At 35.8% G+C, this 17,733-nt stretch overlaps 2 protein-coding genes across 5 annotated transcripts in view; one reads left to right on the top strand and one right to left on the bottom strand.

Moving 5' to 3' along the window:
• USP14 (ubiquitin specific peptidase 14) overlaps positions 1-3,115 on the top strand; it is a 30,931-nt gene extending 27,816 nt beyond the window's left edge. Inside the window, exon 16 of one of the 3 annotated variants that reach the window (XM_011360466.2) lies at positions 86-3,115. In XM_011360466.2, the coding sequence (XP_011358768.1) occupies positions 86-237 (152 nt within the window). In that variant the 3' untranslated portion in view covers positions 238-3,115. The remainder of the gene's footprint in view (positions 1-85) is intronic. The other 2 variants (XM_023530835.1, XM_023530834.1) reach the window with 2 other exon arrangements.
• The window catches only part of THOC1 (THO complex 1), a 45,074-nt gene continuing 30,350 nt past the window's right edge, over positions 3,010-17,733 (bottom strand). Inside the window, exons 12-21 of one of the 2 annotated variants that reach the window (XM_011360465.2) lie at positions 14,048-14,148; positions 12,571-12,637; positions 12,322-12,372; positions 12,174-12,244; positions 11,686-11,781; positions 10,480-10,545; positions 7,570-7,653; positions 4,684-4,831; positions 3,879-3,954; positions 3,010-3,407 (exon numbers count right to left, since the gene is read on the bottom strand). In XM_011360465.2, coding sequence (XP_011358767.1) covers positions 3,112-3,407; positions 3,879-3,954; positions 4,684-4,831; positions 7,570-7,653; positions 10,480-10,545; positions 11,686-11,781; positions 12,174-12,244; positions 12,322-12,372; positions 12,571-12,637; positions 14,048-14,148 — 1,056 coding nt within the window. In that variant the 3' untranslated portion in view covers positions 3,010-3,111. The remainder of the gene's footprint in view (positions 3,408-3,878; positions 3,955-4,683; positions 4,832-7,569; positions 7,654-10,479; positions 10,546-11,685; positions 11,782-12,173; positions 12,245-12,321; positions 12,373-12,570; positions 12,638-14,047; positions 14,149-17,733) is intronic. The other variant, XM_023530833.1, reaches the window with a different exon arrangement.

Consider the following 17,733-nt stretch of genomic DNA (forward strand, 5'->3'; position numbering starts at 1 on the left):
GCATAAAATTACTTAGTATTTGTTTGAAATGGAGCTCTGAAAAAAATCATGTATATTAACTTCATTTTCCTCTCTCGTTCTTTAGATGAATGGATTAAATTCGATGATGATAAGGTCAGCATTGTGACACCAGAGGATATCTTGCGGCTTTCTGGCGGTGGAGACTGGCATATAGCTTATGTTTTACTCTATGGGCCTCGCAGAGTTGAAGTAATGGAAGAGGAAAGTGAACAGTAATCTCCATTTTAGCTATTTATGCTTAGGTGTGAAATAAATGTTATTTGTTGATCATTTCTATAATCCAGAGCTTTAGAGGAAGATACATAAGTGGCTTTTTGTTTCTCTTCATGTGGAACAAAAGAGGGCAGAAGCAGACCACTCTATGTATCAACCTAAAAAATTACAGAAGAGAAAAATTGCCTTTGGACTGTGCTGCCCTGTAAAAAGGTAGCAGGAAGACATTTTTAAAGAGCTTATTTCTTACATTAATTTTTAAAAATTGAGTTGAAATGCTTTTCAACTATTACCTTCTATGATAATTTTCTTCCTTGCCATTTTCTGCCCAATATTCAGCGATGAGATGTTTATTGCACACCTATTACTGTTATTTGTTGTTGTTCTTGCATGGTCAAACCACAAGTGATTCACTAGCTGTCCATCCTTTGCCTTATCTAACAAATTTTGCCAGGAAGATGGAAAGGAAGTAAGTGTTGCTCTCATTGTGTTCTCAGTGCTGCTGTCCACATCCCATGGAAACATGGGTACAATCAAGTATTTGTCCAGCCTGATCGTTGCTGGCTTTTCATGACTTTAAAATAAATAGTGATCAATAGTACATTTGATTTTACATTTATTATTGTGTCTCTGATGTACTATGGTTTGTACATTTAACTTTGTCATGGTTTTGTAGTAATCAGCCTTAAAAAATGTCGACAAGCTCTGGTTGCTTATTTTTAGAAAATGAGGATATTTAATAATAAAAAAAAGAGGGATTAATAGTTTTGACCTCAAGTCTTTTGTCTATTGAGTGTTAGAGCTTGGCCGAAGTTCAGATATGTTTAATCTTATAGTTTCTGCAGATGGTTAGTTAAGCATCCATTTAAACATGTTATCTTCTGTGTGCTAACATTTATATTCTATTTAAAAAACAAAGTAGTAAAAGTAATGGAGTTCTTTGGATGCTGAACACAATGATATTATCAAGTTAGATCTGTTCCTTAGCTCAGTGCTCGGTTGGTGTTTTTCACTCTTTTGTCAAATCTTAATGTCCCTCAGAATTCAGTATCAGTGATTTTTAAAGTGATAGTAGAAATACCGAGTATGAGGTATTTCAATATGGTAGGTTTCTTTAGTACATCATAATTAGTCAGTTCATTTCAGGAACTTGATTGCTAGAGAAAATATAAAGTATTACATAATTCGTCTCTGATTTTGAGTTAAATATTTATAATAAAGTTTTGGAGGTTATCATGAAATCTCATCTTTGTTTATGCTGTTTTACTGCTCTGCAGAGCACAGCACTGGTAACTCAGATTCTTAGAGAATAATGGCCATTTTCCTCTTGAGTTTGAAAATTGTGTATAATCTGAGAACACTAGAGGATATGAAATAAGCATTTCAGGGAAACTTATTTGTAAATAGCTTCTTCAGTGAAACTTTATTGGCAATCAGTAGTCCATTTGCTTTGGGGGAGGGTGCAGAATAGACCCTGGAGGATGAAACTAAGAATTATAATGTTTCTTTTATATTGGTGTGATGCTTGTAACTTTGCAGTTTATTGTTTTATTTGGTCTGAACAATTTAGAGGACATAAATTTAGCAATCAAAATTTAGATTTTCTGAATTGCAGGATGCTACATCAGGTCAGGTAGGTTTAGAACAAAGTAGGTAAGACTTGTGTGGAACTAAAATTTTAAAATTGTAATTCTTTGTCACCATTAAAAACTTGATTTCATTTTATTTGATCCAAAAAAAAGCATTATTCCAAAGATTTTTTAAGTATAAGAAATTGGACTTCTATCAGTGTTATTTTAAATAAGGCTGTTATAGAATTCAGCCTTGTACATAAGGTCTTTGAGAGTAGGCAAGAAAATGTCTTGTCTCCTGAGCTTGCCTTATATGCTGTGCCGCTAGCACTGAAGCCCTTTCCATATTAGAGCTGTGCTTCAAGTGGCTAGTGAAGTTAAGGCCAAGCCAGAACATTTATAGTGTAATAGGCATTTAGTAGCTGTGCTTTGGGATTCAAAACGATAACCTAAACTTAGACCTCTAAAGGGTAATGCTTATGTGGAAACTGGAAAAGTACATGGTACTATCTCCAGCTGTTACTACATAGTGATTTGCTGTTTATAGGGTGCTTTCATATACATCTCATTTGCACTTCACAACAATCCCTGAAGTATGCATCCCTATTTTAACGACTTGAGAGGCTAAATGATTTTTTTAAGGTTAAAAGAACTAGGTTTTAGACTTTACCCCCATTTCTTTTAAAGTTGGGGGTTGGCAAACATTTTCTTTAGTGGGCCAGATAGTAAATATTTTAAGCTTTGCAGGCCATAAGATCTTTGCTGCAATTACTTGGCTGTTGTAGCATGAAAGAAGCCATAGACAGTACTTAAATCAGCATGGCTGTGTGCCAGTGAAGTTTTACTTAATAAAACCAGGTGGTGAAAGGACCATTGTTTGCTGATTTTGTGCTTTAAAACATAAGCCTGACTAGAGCACTTAGTTTCAGAAAGTCATATTGTGGGATTTTCAGAATAGTAAGTTAAATTTTGTAACTACTAACAGCATGCAGGAAACTAATTGGGCATAGTGTATTTTATAGAAACACCATGTCCCTGAATATCACGTATTGACTTCATTATCCATTTAACAAAAATATATTATGTGACCTTGAGGTCACTTTATTTTGATCATTTAAACCCATTCCCTCCTTTCTCCCAAACTCTTAGGTCAGTTATCAAGAGCCAATATGTGTTGTTGTTCTTGGAGCACCAGCCAACTGTACAACTGTTATAAAAATGTTTATTGTTTACCAAAACCAGTGGACCTCTTATCAAATGCTGCTTGGTAACAAAATCTTATCACAGTTTTAATAAAAAAAAAAAGCTAACTATTTGTCTCATTGTCATTAGTTAGACTTTCTGCAAGGTCACTTAATCCAGACTTATTGAGTGCATTAATCAGGTTCTCAGGTGTTGCATGTACTCCCTCTTGATCTTGCCAGGCGACTAGTAGCTGCTTAGCTCTCATCTTCATGTCTTCGCTGTCGCACTCGATCTGTCTAATTTCTGAGTCTTTCATTTCCAAGTAGGGAGCCAGAATCTTCCATTGTTCGCCTAGTTTGTTGGCAAATACCTCTATTTGTTCCCCTGTTACAGGTTTGTCTCGCCGAACATCAGGACCTAGAAAACACAGGAAATGTAAATTATGTACAAAGTATAAGGACATGCACAATTCAAAGCATACAACTGGGATGATGCCACTGAGGCATTATTTTGAAGTAAAATAATTCCTTTTTATATTTCCCATGGGTTGAATACTGTTAACAGTCATGATCATTAGGAAATCAATAAAGCTAAAGGTGTTGCCTCTATTATAATTATCAAAGTTTCCCCTGAAATCAGTTGCCCCTTTCTGAACCCCTCAAGAATTAACAGAGGTATGAGTCACCTTCAAATGTAAATACCTTCTTTCCTGTCACTTCCAAATAAAATGTAATATTTTAAATTATTATCAAGCAATGTTTTAAATTCCTCACTACAGAAACAGCTGAGCTACATGGTAAAAGTTGAGAAGTAGATCAACGTACCTCTCAACAAAGAACCCCAATCTTTTCCAATTTTGTAAAATAGCCAAGAAAATTCAATTCTTACTTTCATTTTCCTTCAGTAAAGCATCATTATCTTCCTCATCTTCATCCTCACCTGTTTTTATTTCTTCAGAAGGAGGCTAAAACGAGTAAGAAGAATATTTAAAAGAATGCCAACTTCTAAAGATAACTGGGGTACATTTTGTTTAGATAAGAGTGGTTGTGACAGTCCAAGTACAGGACCCAGAAATTTACCCGAGAGTATTAAATGTGAATGTCAGGTTAAGTGTCACAAAAGTGGGACAGTGTTAACCTGGAGGAGTGGACGGAAATGACCTGAAAGTTGGAAAGACTCCCCTTGTCTCCTGATCAGGGAAGAAGGGAGTCAGTAAAAAGCATGGTAAAATGACCTTCAAATGCCTAGTAGTAACAATGGTGAAGAAAAGACTATGGGGAAACAACTATGTCCTGAAAACTTTTTGAGTAATTAGGTTTTATGCACACAGTACCATATTAGAGTAATACAATGAGAAGATTGTATTGGAAGAGTAGATAGGGCAAGTTGCTTACTGCTACCCTGTCTTCAATAAAAGACAATATAATGCATCGAATGACAAACAGGAAAAACCATAACAGTTTACCCAAAGTATTGCAGACTTACATTAAATTAACATGCTGTATAAAAACTTATCAGTTTATCCTATAAAATGCATACTCATGCATTTTTGTCATCATTCTAAAATGGAGTATGTGGCTTTTTTTTCACATGATAAATGCTTAAATTCAGCTTTTTGCTCAAATAGCAATAGCAGTTTTAATGAAAATACCATCAACTAAAGGATATGAAAAAATTGATCTATTGTACTTACTGGTAATTCCTTGGCTAGCTTTATTACCATGTTTTCAAGATATTCTGGCAAACTTTTAAATTGCTGGTTGGTTGGCTGGAAGAAGTGAGGGCTTCTCCGTGCTAATAGTCTCAGGGCTCTCCAACCATAATTTGAATTATTCACAGCTCTATAAGAAGAGACATGAGACTTTTAAGTTATAGTTTATTCCTATATTCCCTTCTAGTTACTTTAATTCATGTGAAATTCTGTACTCTAAGGTAAGTAGCTGAAGGCACCATTATTTTCATTCTGATTGTATTCCTAAAGAACCTTTCAGTATGCAGTTTACTTATAAATAATAGAAACCAAGAGCCTAAAGAGGCAGGTTCATATGTGGTGAGCACATTTTAAAGATTTATACACATTTTACTTAAGAGTCAATTACTATGTGTCCAGTACTGGTTAGATGCTGTATGTGCAAGACAGAAATCTACCTAGTTATTTAGAAAAAAAATTCGTAATAGGTTCGCTAGGTTCAGTGCATTTAACCATATTGGCAATGTCATGTACAAGTGTTGAGTTCCAGAATATTTTGTAAATTCAACAGTTTTGATCATGTTAATTTAATCAATATTTGGATTTTTTTTTCTATTTATGTAATATCTAAACTTTAATTTGCTCCGTACCAACCTTTAGGAATAAAAATGAGTCCAAAATTAAATGGGAAACATCTAATAGCCAACACAGTAAGAATGCCAAGAACAGAATCCATGAACTGTTCTCTCTAATAAAGCAAAGCAATAATAGGTGGTACTCAGTAAGAAATGGAAACCTCAGGAAAATTCTAAACATAATGTTCCTTTAACAGGCAAGCTGCAGAAGAATCCAGAGCACAATTTTTTTCTATTTATGAGTCTACAAGTCAGTAGTTCCCCTATCCCCCAAGTCGTTAGAGTAGCAACCTGGTTTAGTCATCTCTCATACATGAGCCTCACTACCTCTGAGACGTGATGACACCTACAAAACTATCCCTAGACTGTGAGGGCCCTTACAAACTAACACCATGCTACAAGGATTTGCATACACAGTTATGAGCCTTTCTGACACATTTCTGTTTAATTTGAATCTTTTAAGCATTTTCAAAATTCCCTGTCAATTATACATACAAACTTTCTCATTCTCCAGAGATCTATACCATCTAAGTTCCTAAACCAATCTTAAGAGAACTTAACTTTAAAGAAAAATCTAACTAGCCTTACCTAATAAATCATTCGTTCATTCAAATACTTGTTGGGCTGGGCACTCAGGAGTTGTGGAGATTGTAGGTGCACCCTTGAACACCTGAAGCCAGAGTGATTTTCCTGGCTCTGCTATTTAACTAGCTGAGAATGAGAACTTCAGTAAATTATTTACCCTTTGCCTTAACTCCTCAACTGTAAAATGGAGACAAGAACAGTTTCTACATTAGAGGTATAAGGTAAGAGCTTAGGAAGTGCCTGACACAGGAATCCGTTGCCAAGTATCATTATCGATAAAGTATAAGACAATTTCAGTGATAAAGATGAGAAAAACATGAGAAATGAGAATTTCAGATGGTGATATGTGCTATGAAAAATACAATAGGACTGTATTACAGAGAGAAAGGGGAGGAGCTTTTGGTCAAGGAAAACTCCCAGTATTTGAGATGAGAGGTGAAGCGAGAGGGCAAGCCATGGGCATAACCACAAGGGAAGTTTTAAGCAAAAGGAATATCAGCAAGTGCAAAGGTCCTGAAATGGAAGACCTTTTGACTTGAACAGAAACAGGGTTATAGTGGAGAGAAAAGCAAAGAGGAGACATGGTTGGAAGAGCCAGTGTGAACCAGATTAAGGAGGTCTTTTAGACCCCAGGAAGGTTGGATTTCATCTTAATAGTCACTGGAAGATTTTACACAGGAGATCTTGTGAATTTAAAGATCACTGGCGGATGCATAGAAAATTGACCAGAGTCCCTAGATAAGAGGTCACAGTAATTCTAACTCAGTGGTCACAGCACTCTTCACTGAATGCTAACTACACGACATGCATGCTTCAAGTGAATCTTATTTAATCCTCAGGATAATGCTGTGACATGAGTACCATTCCTATTTAATAGATGAAGAAACAGCAGAGCGGGGTCAAATTAGCCCCAGTAGTCTAGCCAGTAAGTGGCAGAGAGTTCTGGCACTGGGACCTAGGCAGTCTGACAAGAGGAAGAGGGCCCTTGCCCTTAAATCGCACCATCACGCCTATTCGAAACCATGGGCTGTGTGGCATCACCTAGAAGATTCAGAGGAAGAAGCAACAGTGGAGACTGAGTCCTGAAGTTACTCTAAAATTTGAGCATTAGGTAGAGGGCTGGGGAGCCAGCAATGGTGACTGAGAAGCAATGAGACAAAAGGAAAAGCAGGAAGAGTGTAGTTCATCGGATGTCGAGAGGAAAATGTTAGCTAAGAAGGGAGAGATCAACTGGGGAATAATGCTAAGAGGTCAAAAAAAAAAAAAGTGCTGCAATAAAGTGAGCTGTAATTCTGTTTGCTGGTAGAGGGTTTTGCCTTCAACTTGCAAAAACGTGACATTTATGAAAGCGCAATAAAGCAAAGCACAATGAAACGGCATTCCTGTACTGTGATTTGAAGGGGAACAGAGGTGATAGTTGGAGGGAGATGTAGGCTCAAGGGGGAGGTTTTCTTATTTTTTGAGACATGCATGATTTTAAGTCGTGCTTGTTAGTCAATAGCAACGGTCATTGAAATCAGGATGTGTAATGTGAACTTGGTACATAAACTCACCTAGGAGGAAAAGTACTACACTGTCAACTGTCTCCCCTTACTAATTATTCAAGTATACATACAATTCTTAAGGAAAAAATACTGGAAAAAATTAGCTCATGAGAAACATTACTTACTTATATTCATTTTCAACCATGTTTTCAGGGTCTGCTTGTTCAATGGCTTCTTCAAAGAATTCCTCCAAAGTTGGCATGTATTCTCTGGGTGTTAAAAAATAACTAGTGAGGATCACGTGAGTTCTTAATAATAAATATAAAATGTTGGCAAAGATTATAATGGTACCAACACCTGAGTTACAGTTAGGCAACCTAGGAACTCAGATTTTTAGAGGTAAATAAATGACTCAACTTCTCAAAGGGGAATATAAAGGGGGCAGTGTGGTACTGCACCACATTATCTACTATATACAGTGTGATGTAACGCACTGCGGTGTAATGTTCGCGATGCTACTGGTCACACACGGAGGGCAGTCGGGTTTACTAGCATTTAAATTTCACCAGCAAGCAGGAAAGTTACATGTCCACGTTCATAGATATTTTTTCTATAAACCAGAATTAAACCAAAACGGACAACCAGACACACTGATATTTCAAGAGTTTAACTTTGAACTTATTTTAGATTGTTACCATGGTAGCATGATTGGTTTTAATTGCATCTTCTTGAATTTGTTTTTAGAAATAAAATTTTGATAAATAAGATCTAAGATCTGATCAGAAGATAACTTTGACTAAAAGGAGAAAAATGGGCTCTCTAAAGAAAAATCAAGCATCAACTCTTACACCTTCCATTACAATAATACTCTCTAACTGATGAACTTTATAGACCTGTAAGACTTCTGATGAGTTTACCACCACTCTTTTCTTCTACCTGTTAACGCTAGACAAAAAAAGGCTCACATCAGACTATCATTCATAAATGTTTGGAATTGTTGCTAGTTTTTAAAATGACTATATAGTGTGAATAATCAGGACTAATATAATGAACATCCCAGGCTTTTGCCATAACTGCTTCAGACTTACAAACACTACAAATATAGTTGATTTTTAAGGAGTTAAGTGTACTCCTCCGTCATCTCTTTCCTCCCCAGCAGTAGCTACTCTTCAGAATTTGGTATTTATCATTCATGTACTCTAAAAAATTTTAAATAGTTTTGAATCTTTCAAACTTTTTATTAATGGAATTCTGCTGTATCCTTCTAAAACTGTGATTTATCTTTTATTTGATTGCTTTACTTTTCTATATTTACTTTTCCTCAACTCACTGAAAGTTATATATTCTATTGCTTTTACATACTTAGCAAGCATGCTTAAAGTCTAGTTATTCATTATCTCTATCTTCATCTGTAACATTCTTTAATTCTGATCACTCCTTGTATTATGTCACTTTTATCAAGTATGTTAGTTTTACTTTTTTAAACAACCCCCAATTAGTAATATTACTGTTTTACACAAGGAATTCTTGATGAGATTTAGTCATATTTACCAATGTCTTTGCATAGCAATCCTTCTCGCAACTTACATATTATTTCTGGGTTTAATTTCTGACAGCTTTTTAAAGGACTGCTGATGACAGATTCTAGCAGTTTTAGTTTGAAAGTAACTATTTCACACTTTTGACTGACATCTACTCTTTATTATAGAATTTGGTGTTCATACTTTCCCTCAACACTTTGAAGCTATTACTCCTGGTTCCTTTTGTTCTTGAAGTCTGTTATCAGTCTAATTTTGCCCTTTTGCAGGTGGTCTGGTTTTTCTCTCTGGTGACTTTATTATAATGTGTAGAGACTAGGATTATGTTTATCCTACTTAAAACCTGTACTTCCTGAACCTAAGAATTTATGCCTACTCTTAGTTCTGAAAAATTATGTCATTATGTCCTTAATTATTGTCTGTTTCCCATTCTCTATTTCCTCCTTCTATTATATGTTTGTTGGACTTCATCATCCTGTGGTTTCTGACTTTTACACTTACATATTTTCTAACTCTTGATCCTTTGATACTTGCTTTCTGGGTAATTTTTATATCATTCTTATTTCACCCATGGCTAGTCTGCTATTTAACCTGCCTATTAAGTTTTGTAATTTCAATGACTATATTTCTTATTGCTATAAGTATTTTTTTTTTTTTTTCAAATTTCCTTGGTTCTTTTTGAGAATGTCATGTTCCCTTCTTTTACTTTCAATTCCTTCTTTTATGTCTTTATCTTAAATATACTTATTTTAAGCCTTTATTCTGATGGTTTTAATATTCAAAGTGGCTAACTTTTGTTGCTTGTTCTGATTCTTATTCATGGTAGATTATCATCTTGAATGTTCTGTTAAGTCTGGATGATGAACTTATCTTCATATTTTTATCGTAGGATCCTTGTGTGGCTTAGGTTGAAGATGTGACCTCTGGAAAGCTTTATATCATCAGCCTGAGACTTTTACATTTACTCCCTAAAAGGTTCCTTTACACTGCTGGTAGCAGAGATTTAAACTGTAAGGCTGCATGACAGCAGGATTATGGTTATAGTTTCTCAGGGAATACATTTTCCTTTTCACCCACACCCCAGGTAGATATGAACAAGCTTCCTTGTTTCCTGTGCCAGTGGGCAAGTCCCTCCGTCTCCCACTCTGCTCTTCTTTCACAGGTTATGTAGTACGTTGTCAAGGGGAAACTCAGTTACAAATTCATGCAGGCCTAATGTCTCACCTCTGTCCTTTTATGGTTGTTAAAACAAGTTTCTTGGTTCCCAAAAGTAGGAATCATTTGTATTTCTCCCCAGCTAGAAGCAATTACATTAGTTCATACCTTGGTTTTTAGTTCCCTCTTCTTTTGTGAAACTTTACTTTCTTGTGATTTCTAAAATTATTGTATTAGCACATATAGGTGTTTTGTGGTTAAAGTCATATTCTGCTGTGCCAAAGGCAACCACAATAAACTATTACGTTTCTTTTGAGCTCTCCTGATAGCTGAAAAAAGGCTCCATTCTACTCTATAACTTTTGAGAAAAGCAATACTTCATATGAAACATTTGAAACTTGCCTTGTTTCTGATTTACAGGCTTCCATATTATCAGGGCAGAGATTCCAAAGCCTTGTTAACTCCTCACTACAAAATATGCACATAAACAAATACATTTTTAATGGACAACATCTTCGTATGCATTAAAACTATAAAAAAAAAAACACCCTTTTCCCGTTTAGGAAAAAAAAGTGTAGCCCACTGCCAGTGTTAATATCACATGTAGGAATGCTATGTTTTCTAGGATTTGACGTTTTCAGGGATTGAGAATTACTATAATTTGTAAATAGAAATACCACTACTAAAAACAGAATGCTATAAATAGAATGTCATTTGTTTCCAAAGACTTGATATACCAGAGCGATGTGAAAGTAATAATGCAAAAGTGAGATATTTAGTGGCAAACTTTGGGGGTAAAGTTAGGAATGTAATCTGCGTGTTACCCTGGGGTAAATGCAGCTGCAAGCGCTGCTGGCAAGTATTCTTGGGGCAAATGGGAAATGGGTTAAAACAAAGTAAATAGTGGAGTTTTAATTTTCTTCATTAAATTTTTGTATTTAGCAATTTTTTTATGTGAGCATATACTGAATGATAATCAATAATCATATTTTTCTAAGAACGAGCACAGTTCAAAGCAGCAGTTTCCAAACTTTCTGGTACCAGGGACTGGTGCTTCTACGAGAATCTAATGTCTGATTGATCTGAGGTGGAGCTGAGGTGATGATGCTAGTGCTGGGGAGCAGCTGCAAATACATATGAACCTTTTCTCACTTGTTTGCCTGCCTGCCCGCTGCTCACCTCCTGCTGTGTGGCCCAACTCCTAAAAGACCACAGACTGATATTGGTCTGTGGGCCCGGAGTTTAGGGACCCCTGGTATAAAGCAATGAATAGTTAAGTAGAAGGTAACAAAAAACCAAGGATTATGGTATCTTGTGAAAACTAAAAATCAGCTGGATCAATCTAACAGCAATTGTGATGTGATGTGAAAAGAATGGCATAGCCTAGAGCCATGGGTTTTGGAAGCAGGAGACAAAATGGAATTTTGTCTAGTTGCATAAACCCACATAAGGAACCCTATAGATTGACAGGGAGGTGTTTTGCTTTAGTCATCTATGTACGTATCAAGCACAATAACTGGAAAAACACAAAAACTGGAGAGTTCTTATAGTAACATCTTCAAAATATAAAAATCATAACCTCCCACATACGGAGACAGGTTAACCTACTTTCCCATCAGAATCTTTTTGTTGGGTCCTTTTCCTAGGAAGTCCTCTGGTGCTGTTCTCTTCCGTACTACTCTTGTTGGCTTGGTATCTGATGCCCTGTGGTGAACAAAGCATACTGGAATTATAAATGGACAGCAGAAATGGAAGAGTCTTTAATGTAAATTTTGTTTTCTTCCAAAAAAATTGAAAGCTTCATATTATTATAGAACACTCATTAGATAAAAGACAAAAATGCCACATTAGAGTACATACAAGAAATGGGTATACAACATTTTTTTCAATAATTAGTACTAGACCAATTTATTCTGGGAACTTAATCACAAGAAATTTGAGGTAAAGATTTCAAATAGAAGTACGTCAAAGTGGTTGTACTCTTATAGAGCTCAACTTACATTTTTTTATGTGAAATACATATATCTGCACATAATATAATCATGGCAAATTATATTTTGAAATGCCTTTCTCATATTGTTCGAGTATATATTTACCTTTCTTTCACAAAACTTGGGCAGCCTTCATTTTTCCATGAGTTCCAGTTTTCTTCAGTGTTTAATATATGCTGGGAAAAACAAAGAAATTATTTTTGCATAGATTCTATTTGGTGCTAAGAAGACTATGTAAATATAAAACACATACCTCTACCATCTTTGAAAATCTTTCTCCATCGGGTGGGTTTTCAGATAGTAGCTGTGATTAGAAAGAATATACTAAGCTTTCAACAACTTTCTGCATCATAGGAGTGGTTTGTAGGCAGAGAACCAAGATGTGTTTGTGGTCTTGTACCTGAGCTTAACTTTATCCTTATTTTCCTATTTGGGGCTGAAACAAAGAAAATTCTAAATTTCCATTTTGTTCAATCATGAGTTTGTTGCGTGTTGAACTTACTTGATAAACTGATTTTGTAGTATCTTCAATCCAGAGTGATTGCTCATCAGTTAAAACATAGTTTGAACTAGGGAACAAAGCAATAAAAGCATGCTTGAGTTAACACCAATGTATATTCAATTTTAAGGTTTATATACTGTCATGAAAAAACACAAGACATATAACAGGTAAGTTAACCATACTGTAAACAGTGTCAAAAATTACAAAGACAAGAACAATCATAAATGAAAGGATTTTAAGAAAGTCTTCTTACACTTCATCTTCAAGATGGTAAGAACTGAAGACATGAAAGTATACAAAGGATAATAAAACATTCGATTAATCCGGTTAACTATGAACAGAACAATGAGTGTTTCCTAAAATAAGTTTAATATATGATGAAAACTTGTGCCAACAGTAGTAGAACATGATCCAAATTTAGACAAGGCATGCTACACTCCTTTAAAATCCATTCAAAATATAATGAATAAAAACTCTAGAGAAGCTGAAGGCAGACTCGAATTATTAATAGCTGCTATTAATTCAGCTCTCACTATGTACTAGGTGCTTTATAGCCAACCAATAAATATTAACAGGCTATGATGTACCAAAATCTGAGTACTTTACATGCATTATTCACTTAATTCTTATGTTAAACAGAAACCATAAAGGTTCAATGATTTTCCCGAGGCTATTAAGCCTGAATTCAAACACAGGTCTGGCTCCAAAGTCCTTGATCTTTCTACTATGCTATACCGAACCTCTACAACAGAGGACTAAGAAATAACATTTTTGAGTGCTCGCTATGTGATATCTTAAAACTACAATTCTGAAAGAGCTGAACTGCAGCTAGTGAGTGATCAAAGTGGGATTTGAAACCCGCAGGTAGTAAAGTCATGTTTGTTACACAATAATGCTTTGCAAACTTAACAAAAATACCACTAAGTAACAGTGAACTCTATTTCAATTACAAACAGGACAAGAGGAAATGATCTGTGCTACAGGTGGAGGTATGCAGACAGAGAGTAAAGGTCCTGATTAGGTGTTGTTCTGAAACCTCAAAAAAACTGGAACTCCTCTGTGCTTCCAAAATTTACTTTTATTATTTCAGATTACTTTATATCTCGTGAAAGAAGTATTATTGGCTTAGTTTGCAAATCAGGTTTAGAGAAAGTATGAGCGAGGTAAGATGAGGATATGGAAGTCTGGAGCAAAGACCTCCATCTACCAATACAACTGCAAACTCCCAGGAAGCCTCTGTGCTTAGCAGGAAAGAATCATATGGAAAATGGACACAGTCAAGGCCTTTTCTCTAAAACAAATATACTAACGTCTACTTGTCTAACGAAAGCCCCAACTTATCTAATGTTGCTGCAAAATAAATGTTTCAGGGATGTGACCCTTATACAAAGAATGAGTACAATACAAAAGAAAAATACATCAATAACAAGTCCTTCTCTTTGCGATTTATAAATTGTTTAATACTCATTTCACTTACCTTTTGAATTTGACCTGTCCCTTGAGATATTGGAATAAAATGAGGTACTGCAATAAGATGTGTCGACGAAAGTTACTGTCGCTCAATTGTAAATCCATCAACTACTCAAAAAACAAACACACAAACAAAACAACACATTAAATTCAAGTTCTGCCTAAAGGTACAGGTTATGCTATTACAGAAATGGAAGATTTCAATTCAAAAAACATTTGCTAAGAGCATACTGTATGCAAGGCATTACTGTACAAGCCTCGAGAGAGCAGCAAAAGCTTTATTTAGATTTCTTAACCATTTTATTTCATGAGATATGTGTCAGTGGATAGCAATGTTATATCTATGGTTCTGAAGGCAGAAATATAAAAAAGTAAAAGGCTACTTTCAACATACAAAGAAATAATGTCTAAAGGAAAGGTCCAAATGGATACACACAAGAGTGTTGCTCATTTATGTAGCCCTCCAAAGTTCCTGTAGTACAGTTGAGAATCAGTAATAACTGAGAAGAAATTAGAGGTAAAGAGTCATCTGTGAATTAAATGGACTTTTAAAACACTTTCTTTCTTTCCCTTCCTCCCTTCCTCCCTTCCTCCCTTCCTTCCTTCCTTCCTTCCTTCCTTTTTTTCTTTCTTTCTGTCTTTCTGTCTTTCTTCCTGTCTTTCTTTCTGTCTTTCTTTCTCTCTCTCTTCTTTCTTTTCTTTCTTTCTTTCTTTCTTTCTTTCTTTCTTTCTTTCTTTCTTTCTTTCTTTCTTTTTTTTCTGGAAAGTCTCAGAAGACTTTTTTTATATTTTAGAGAAAACTATCATAATTGTATTATCAGACATTAGAAAGGACACAGATTATGAGGAAGTTCTTCAGCCTGCCACCTAGCTGGTCTTCCCATTAAGGATGACCTCCAGTGATGAAGGCAATCAGTCTATTATGTCCACAGAGTGCTGAAGGAAAGCTGAAGTCTATATCTACCAATTTATGCTGTTTTTGCCTTCCGGACCTAAAGAAACAGCGGGAAGCTGGCTTCCTCTAAATGAATAACCACTAAGGTAACTTAAAGTCCTAGGAATTGGTTTCCAGTTCAAGGTTCCAAGTTCCTTTGGCCATGTTCCACATGCTATGCTTCTACCTACTAATGCAGCCTAACATTCACTAGCCACTTCTTTCACGCAGCTGGCTCTTGTTTAAGCAAACCTCATGGCTTTTTTTCTTTTTAAACATATGACTGGTCTTCCAGTCAGGTTTTCCTCACCTTTAGAGACTGAATATTTGATTATTAACTATCCCATCCCATGGTCCCATTCTTCTTTCCTCTAACTCCTGAGTTTACTTTCCACCAGGGCTCTCAGTTCCTGACCCCAACTCCACTGACAGACATAGTCCCTCTAATTTGGTCCCCCACTACCATGGCCACAAGCTGGATCTGCTTATCACAGCTGCCTCAGCTCTGAAATCTTTAATTTACAATCCTCTCACTACTACTTCCTATTTTGCCAAGTCTCTCATTCAGTTGTCCCAATTTACCTAATACTTGGACCTTATTGAGACCTATATACCTTGAACCCTCCATTTTCCGCATACTAGTCTTACATGTTTTTACCATAATCCTATTTTAGTCTAGATAAGGGATCAGCAAACAGCAAACTTTTTATTAGTGGACCAGAGTAAATATTTTAGGCTATGTGAGCCAAGAGGCATATTATGGATATTATGTAGGCCTATGGGCTGTAATTGGCTGACCCCTGGTCTAGACTTCCTTGTTTCTCTTCAACATTTTCTTACCAACTTCTTCGAAACTCTTGATTCACACTTGTCACATCTACTGGGCAAAATGGCAACCTCAGATCAAACCAACTGTTATTCCCCTTCTCTATACCAATACTAAGGCTTCCAATCTATGCTGCAAGTGGAGCTGCTTGAAAGAAAATACTAATCACACAGCTATGCAGATGGTACTACTGCTACATTACTGTCTCCAACTTAAAACTCTCACCTCTAATCAGCAATCTTTCTTTATTCCCCAAGACTATTATTCTCTCTCCTATTCTCTACAGTAACTATTTCAAAACTTTTCCATTTACCAAAAATACTACTTACTACTTCTCTCTTGCTCAATAGATAACAACCTCCACCTTCAATAAGGAGAAAAACTCATTAAACTAGAAGTTTCAGTTCCACTCACATACTTGTTTTCCTCATTTTCTGTCACATCTTCATTGCTAAAGGTAACCCTTCCATCTGGACATCCCAATCTTCCAAAGTTAATTGAGTTCCATTAATTAACGGCTTGGTGCCTGTATCTTCAACCCTTTCCATCCAAGCTCCTTTCAATTAGCATTAAATAACTTCTCTCAAGGAGATCTTATAGCCCTACCTTATCCTCCCTAAAACAGAAAAGATTGTTGAAAGAATTGGATACATTCACGGTTTCTAATTCACTCTTCAACCTGCTTTCTGGCTCACCAACCCACTGAAAGTAGTTTTGTCAAGATCAACAATGACTTATTGTCGTCAAATTCAATGAACACCCTTTTCATAGTTCCCATCCAACTTAATATACCTGGATTCCATGAGGCCATACTTTTTTAGTTTTTCTCCACTCACCACCTATTCTTCAATCTTCTTCCTCACTCCTCTTTTCCTTTAAATGCTGGTTTTCTACAGGATTCAGTTTTATGTTTTCTTCTCTTTCCAGTCTACACTCTTTCTTTGATTACCAGGTACAAGGTGATAACATCCAAATCTGTACTTTCCATTTGGCTCTCATTTCTAATCTCCAGATTTGTACACTCAAGAAGCAACTACATATCTCTATTTGAATGGTTAATCAGATTTCATGTCCAAAATAAAATCCACCAATTTTCCCCACAAAGCCTGTTCTTCAGTGCTGGCTAATTCAGTGAAAGGTTCTACCATCTATTTGCCTAAGAAACTCTAGGAAGACTTCCTGGAAAAAAGCAGCAACTAACTATAAACTATAGGAGCAAACCTAAACTTGGAGAGTATGTGGGAAGAAAGAAACAGGGGGTACAATGACTGAGCCAAGTAAGAGACTAGCCTGTTAGAAGACCATAAGTAGTCTGTTAGAAGACCATAAGTAGTTCAGTCTGGAGTGAAGACAGGAAATACTGGCCTGAAGAGATGAACTAAGGTGACTGGGCGCTGTTAGTAACTCTTCATCTTTTTGGGGCTTTAAATCCCCTTTACCACATACATTTACTTTGGAAGATAATTTTTCTCGATAGAAACAATGGATTGAAAACAGGAGTTGACAAGACTCAGAGGTGAGAAGGTAGTGTGATCATTCAAGGTAACTGCTTCACATTATCCTTAAGATCTTAACTACACCCTGAGAAGATAAAGTGACCTCTGCAAGATTATACAGCTATTTAGTGACAGAACTGAGACTAAAACCGACATACTTAATTGTGTTTCTTCTGTAATATACATCCTCTAGTTTTACTTTTCTTTGGTTATTTTAAAAATTACATCATTTACATCAATGGGTCAAATACTTGTCATCTTTGTTTCTTGAATAAAGGGGCTTTTATTATCCTTAGCTTTTATTGCACATCTTTGGTCAGGTCTGAGCCTTCCTGATGTTATTCTAAACCTAAAAAGGCTTATGCTATTCTTTTCAGTTACCCTTATGCCTTCTGTCAATAAATTGCACATGTAAACAATATTACTGGTAAAATTAA

Source organism: Pteropus vampyrus, unplaced genomic scaffold, assembly GCF_000151845.1.
Source record: "Pteropus vampyrus isolate Shadow unplaced genomic scaffold, Pvam_2.0 Scaffold55, whole genome shotgun sequence".
Taxonomy (NCBI): domain Eukaryota; kingdom Metazoa; phylum Chordata; class Mammalia; order Chiroptera; family Pteropodidae; genus Pteropus; species Pteropus vampyrus.